At 39.5% G+C, this 6411-nt stretch overlaps 1 protein-coding gene across 1 annotated transcript in view; it reads left to right on the forward strand.

The window, feature by feature from the left end:
* Positions 1-6411, forward strand: part of CEP152 (centrosomal protein 152) — a 90653-nt gene that overhangs the window by 52242 nt on the left and 32000 nt on the right. The window contains 3 exon segments of the mRNA XM_007455553.1: positions 89-198; positions 946-1074; positions 1198-1333. Of these exon segments, the coding sequence (XP_007455615.1) occupies positions 89-198; positions 946-1074; positions 1198-1333 (375 nt within the window).

Here is a 6411-nt window from a genome sequence, read left to right on the forward strand (position 1 = left end):
AAGCACAGAGGATATCAGAAAATGAGATTAGACTAGTCAATAAAGATGATGGGTATTTCCTCTAAATACTTTATTCTTTTGTATTTAGGAGCTTAAAGAAACTGAAGAAAAACTGAGAAATACGAATCAAGACTTATGCAATCAAATGAGACAAATGGTACAAGATTTTGACCGTGATAAACAAGAAGCTGTGGATAGGTGAGGTCTAGACAGAGGCCTGATGTCTGTCTTCTGGGCTCTCCTTCCCTTCTCTCTCCCGGTAACGGCCCCCAAGAAAAGTTTCGAGAGAAATGATGGTGTGAACCCTCCCTATTGAGATCATAAATTGGAGAAGATGAATCCCTGGCTTCTCAAATTAGAATTTGGAACACATTTTCCATAGAAATAATGTTATGTAGTGAGTTGAGTTCTACAGAACACATCCAAACTGTAGTTCATTGAAATAGTAGAGCTTAATGGCTTAACTATTTTTTATAAGGAAGAAACCTGTGGGAGGAAATATGTGTTCTAAATAGGAAATCATGAACTTGGAAACAGACTTTTGGAACATAACTTACGTGTGAGTTGGTTACTTTAGTATTTGTGTTTAATATAGATAACTTGGAATTTTGGAACCATACCCTCTATTATTTCAATTAGTTTTTTATAAACAGAAGTTTTCAACACAGACTGTTATACTCTGTTTGAAGGACTGGGGCATTTCTCACATCCAGGTTTCTAATTTTTCTCTAGAAACATTTGAAGAAAGAAAATTTTGAAGATTCTCATAAGATCATCTATTGAAAGCTAATTATTACCACTTTGGGGAAGACCAATCTGATCTTAACTGTACTTTGCACTAGAAGGAGGAAGTGGGAAGGAAGGGAGGGAAACCAGTTCGTCTCGGTGTTTCTGGTAGTACTGGCCCTGCCTTAGATTCCGCTGTCTGCTGTCTTGTGTTTCTAGGTGTGAGAGGACTTACCAGCAACACCATGAAGCCATGAAAGCCCAAATACGTGAAAGCCTGTTAGCAAAGCATGCTTTGGAGAAGCGGCAGCTCTTTGAGGTTTATGAGGGAGCTCGCTTGCAACTTAGGTGAGAATGAAAGAGTTTAACTGCCGCTGAAGCTATAGAGACAACATTCTCTTATTCCATTGTTTAGAGGAAAATTGTCTGTTCTGCAGCCTTATATTTAGTTGCTGGTTTTGTGTGTCCAAGGTCTGACTTAGATAAGGTGAATAAGGAGATGGCGGCCGTGCAGGAATGTTACCTGGAAGTGTGCAGAGAGAAAGATAATCTAGAAGCAACTCTCAGGAAGACCATGGAAAAGGAGCAACAGGCTCAAGAGAAGAAGGTACAGGACAAGTTCGTGTTGCGTTCACTTCATTTCATTTCTCACTGAAACCAGTACACTCACTCTCCTGTGAAACAGGGAAGCCTTCTGTAGAAGTCTTCATGTTTGGCTGTTTCACACTAATTCAGCTCACAAAGTACAGTAAATATTGAAATGATTATTAAAGCCCTAGCAGAAAATGGCCTACCCATAGGAGAAAGTGATTCGTCCTTATAGATTTATTCTAAGAGGCAAAAGAGAGTTCTAAAAATAAGCAAGGTGGACCCGAGTACTTTGAGTCTGAAACCCAGGGATCCTCGTTTTGCATGTTTGTTTGCTGCCCAAGTGATTCTATACAGTCCTGTGCGCACTGCACGGACGTTTTCCTCTGACCCATTTCTGTCAGGACTTAAGCGTCCTTTTATTCTGGGGAAAAGGGCAGGAGTTTGAACTTGGGTCTCATGATAGGGAAGGTGGGGTTGTGGAGCTGTGGAGAGGAAGGTCGGTGTGAGTGTGACCTCTTTCCAGGGAGTTCTCATCGTCCAGGGAAGCTGGAGGGGCTGCAGTATCCTCTCTACTCCTGCCTGAATCTTCCAGGTTGCCCTTGGTGAGTGTCCAGGAGTGAAATCACACGTAAACAGTTGCCCCTCCTGTCTTCTTCCTCATCCTGGCTCAAGCCTCATCCAGACACACGTCTGCCTCTCCCTTCCCCTTGGGACCAGCCTGCAGACCACAATTTGAAAGCCACCTGCATCAAGATTAGACAATATTTTTAAAGGCTCGAGTAAATGTTCTATATACAGAGGTTTCTGAGTAAGTTATAGTGAAGCTGACTGTTGCTACCACAGACTTAAAGAGCAGGTGAGGAATCCAGGTCACTTAACATTTTGATTATTTTTGAATAGATTAATATGGTAGAAAAACATGCCATGTATACATACCATCTAGTGGAAAAAGAGCTAAGGGGAGCTGTTTTAGTTAGTGCCGGCAGTATGAAAGTTAGAAGGGTTCTTAAATTACCTAGAAATTAAAGACTTAGCTCAGTAATGTTTAAAAAAATTAAAATAAGGAGAAGATCTAGTGTGATTCTTTTCTTTCTTTCTTTCTTTAAATATATAAATTGGCAAGAACATAAGAGCAGTTCTCTCAAAGAGGTCATTCTTTTCAGGAATATATTTCCTGGTACTTTTAAAAGAATCAATTTGGCTGTAAAATTGAATCTCACGTAATTGGTCAGTTGCAGTTAATAGCTGCTACTGACTGATATTTTGGCTCATGAATGCTTGTGCACTGGGGCAAGAAGGAAAGTTAAAACTGCTATTTGGCCCTCTTCCAAAAAAACTTACTGGTTAAATTTTTTTTTTTAATTTTTAAATTGCCATATAGTAAAATGGACTCTTTTTCATTTGGTGTCCAGTTTTATAAATTTTTAACCCATGTATGGATTGAAACAGAATAGTTTCATCACCCTAAAAAACTCCCTTGTGCCATCCCCTTGTAGTTATACCCATCCCCCCACTTAAAGGGCCAGTGTATTTAAAGCGTTAAAGATTTAATTTCTTCCTTCTCTGGAAATTCTTTAGTTTTTTTATTTAGATTTATACAGGCTCTTTATAAAGCTTAATAGTCTTCATAAGCCTATTAAACTCGTGCAAGCTAGGGAACTGTTAGGGTAGTCCTTCTCTGCAAGACGTAAGCCATTTCCCTGCAGTTGATCTTCAGGTCCGGAGCTTTGGATACAGACTGTATAAGACAGGCAATGCCGAGAGTCCCTGGTTGTATTTTCCTGTTTCATATGTGCTCTTTTCTGAAACACTTGTTGAGACAGGCTGCAGGTTAAGTACAAGTTCAATTCCAAGTTGTAAAGATTTTAACACAGAGACTTTCCTCACACGTTAACCTGGCTTGTTCAGAGAAGGGGGAATAAAGTCATAAACGCAGGACCCTTCAAACTGGGTAGTAATCAGTAGAGGCTATGAATCTGTAGACAAAGCAAAGATGATCAATATTCCTATTCATAATCCCATTCCTACACACACTAAGGCTCATTTATACAATTGTAATCACGGTAAGTCAGTCCTTAGAAGTTAGAGTTTTTTGACTGTCTGAGGCATGCAAAACAAGTTTAAACATTTTAAAACTATCCAAATATTTCCTTCCCTCGTGTGATAAAAACTTTTTGAATTAGATATTCCTGTAGTATGTTCAAATGGCGGATTCCTATGATCAATAAATTTATTGCTTTTCTTCTGTAAAGAGCAGGAAGCAAGGTTTTCCTCACTGTGGTGTATTGCAAAAATGGCCACACATTCTTCCTATCCCTGAATGTGTGTCTCCTTGCAATGTGGCTTTGTAGCTATTCTCAGTTACAGATAGTCTGTTTCTCATCCGTTGAATCTGACCGTGGCCAAATGACTGACTTTGGCTAATGGGATATTAGTTAACATTATGTAAAAAGACACTTAGAAAGTTTTTATGCATTGGTCCTTGCAAGTGTGATACTCTTAGGAACACTTTGACCAAGTACCATGTGAAGGATTGGGGATAACCTGCTAGATGATGACACATGTGACCAAGTCACTGCATCATCCTGGCAGACATTGAACTAACCACCAGACGTATGAGTGTCACCATCTTAGACCATTGTAGCCTCAGTTGTCTGCAGAAATCAGCTGAGTGGACTCAGACCAGAACCACTGCCCAGCTGATCCAGAGAATCATGAGAAATAATAGGTGTTTGTTGTTCTGAGTCTCTGTATGGTCTGGTTTACTGTGTAGTTAAGCTAACTAATATACTCACAAACATACACACACACGGAAAATTGGTAGCAGTTTTCTTCTTCGGGTCAAAAGGAAATGCAGATACATATGGAAACAACTCCTAAAGGATAGACATACACAGATAAGAAAGTTTGGGGATTACTTCTACAGTCAAACAAAAATAATAACAGTGATATATGATGTTTGATGTGACAGTGGACAACTTTCTCAGCCATGTGGATGAGCCTGTCCTATAATCTTAGTACAACTGCACTCCCCATGACCTGACTGAAGAAATGGGTCCCTCAGTCACTGGAGGTTTTCCAAAATCATGCAACACTGGACAAACATGGATATTATCTTCTTGGCATGTGCCAGTGGTGGAGAAGACTCAGATAGCAATTAAGACAGAAATAATCCAGGTCAGCTATGAACTGGAAAAAAATCCAGACAACCAGATAGTCAGGAATCAGAAATAATGCCAAAGAGACACAGAGCAAAAGCTCAGTTGCCATGTAGCATTAGTTATGTGAGGTGTACTTCCTTGATATTGTAGTTTGTGGGCTTCAATGTGTTTCTTCTCATAGCATCTTGGTAGGACCTCCAGAAAACCATTTCAAAGATTTTTCAAACAGAAACTCTCATAGATAATTTTGATCCCTGAGTAGAGGTTTATTAGAGTTTTCAGATCAACTGGGTTCCTGGAATAAATAGGGAATATTATATGAATAGTTCAAATTGTTAAATTTTAACTGACACTTGAATGTTCTTATTTGATAATGCTTCAGGTAGTTTTGATTAAAAAATTTTATCTTTGATAATGAAAAAACATACCAATCTGGGTTTTATTGAAGGATGCATAGCTTTTAGAATAGAACAGTAATTTTTGGCCTATCTCTGAATACAGGTTTTTCAGAAATATAAATTCTTCTGGGCTGTGATACATTATGTGTCTCATTATGGGTGGGGTGTAAACATAAATGTCAGTTTCACCTTTAAAAATAGTATTTGGTCCTCTGGGAATGTATTTATTGTATCAGATGCCTTTTCATTTAATACAACCATCTGTAAATTTTTTGTCCAAATATTTGAGATGTAGGCAGGTTTTTACAAGACAATTTATTCAACTGATTGAGTTAGCATATAGGAAGATCACTTGTCTCTGTTGCTGTTGTCTATTACATGCATATAACTATTATTTCATAAGTTTGACTTGGAGAATATTAGTGTCATATGAGATATTTATTTGAATTTTGTTTAAAGAGACAGCTGTTGGAGGAAAGAGAAGAGTATGTAAGGAAACTGCAGGTGGAACTTGAAGAAAAGTACCAAGGTACCCTTATGATGGAAAAGGACAAGTGGCTGAAAGAACAAGAAAATGATATTAAACAGCAGTTTGAAAATGAAGTGATGTTAGCCAAAGCACACTGGGTTAAGGAACAGAAAGAGGTGTGGGTTAAAATTTCTTCCTAGGGCTTCCCTGGTGGTGCAGTGGTTGAGAATCCGCCTGCTGATGCAGGGGACAGGGGTTCGTGCCCCAGTCCGGGAGGATTCCACATGCCGCGAAGCGGCTGGGCCCGTGAGCCATGGCCGCTGAGCCTGCGCCTCCGGAGCCTGTGCTCCGCAACGGGAGAGGCCACAACAGTGAGAGGCCTGCGTACCGCAAAAAAAAAAAAAAAAAATTTCTTTCTAGTCATCATGTTTTAAAAAATGTTGTATTAACTGTTGAGAGCCAGCTCTTCTTGAACTGACATTATTTTTAATTGCCAGGTACATACATAATCACTCATTTTGCTTCTCAGAATTGGGCTATTAGCAGCTTACTCACACCAGTTTTATTTTTTAAAACTTCCTACCTCTTGACTCTTCAGCCCAATTCAGGATATGATGTTGTTGTTGTTGTTTTTAAGAATTTAAAAAAAATTTTATTTATTTTATTTTTGGTTGCGTTGGGTCTTCGTTGCTGCATGCTGGCTTTCTCTAGTTGTGTCGAACGGGGGCTACTCTTCGTTACGGTGCGTGGGCTTCTCATTGCGGTGGCTTCTCTTGTTGTGGAGCACGGGCTCTAGAGCGCAGGCTCAGTAGTTGTGGCACACGGGCTTAGTGGCTCCGTGGCATGTGGGATCTTCCCGGACCAAGGATCAAACGCGTGTCCCCTGCATTAGCAGGCGGATTCTTAACCACTGTGCCACCAGGGAAGTCCCTATAATGGGTTTTGAGGAGGACTTTTTCTGATTCCTCAGAAATGAAACCATGATCAAATTTCATATTGTGAAATGATTCTGATAACTCTAGACCAATATAATTAACAAATAATTAACCTACACTGTGGATCGGAA

Source organism: Lipotes vexillifer, unplaced genomic scaffold (genome assembly GCF_000442215.2).
Source record: "Lipotes vexillifer unplaced genomic scaffold, Lipotes_vexillifer_v1.1 scaffold24, whole genome shotgun sequence".
NCBI lineage: Eukaryota > Metazoa > Chordata > Mammalia > Artiodactyla > Lipotidae > Lipotes > Lipotes vexillifer.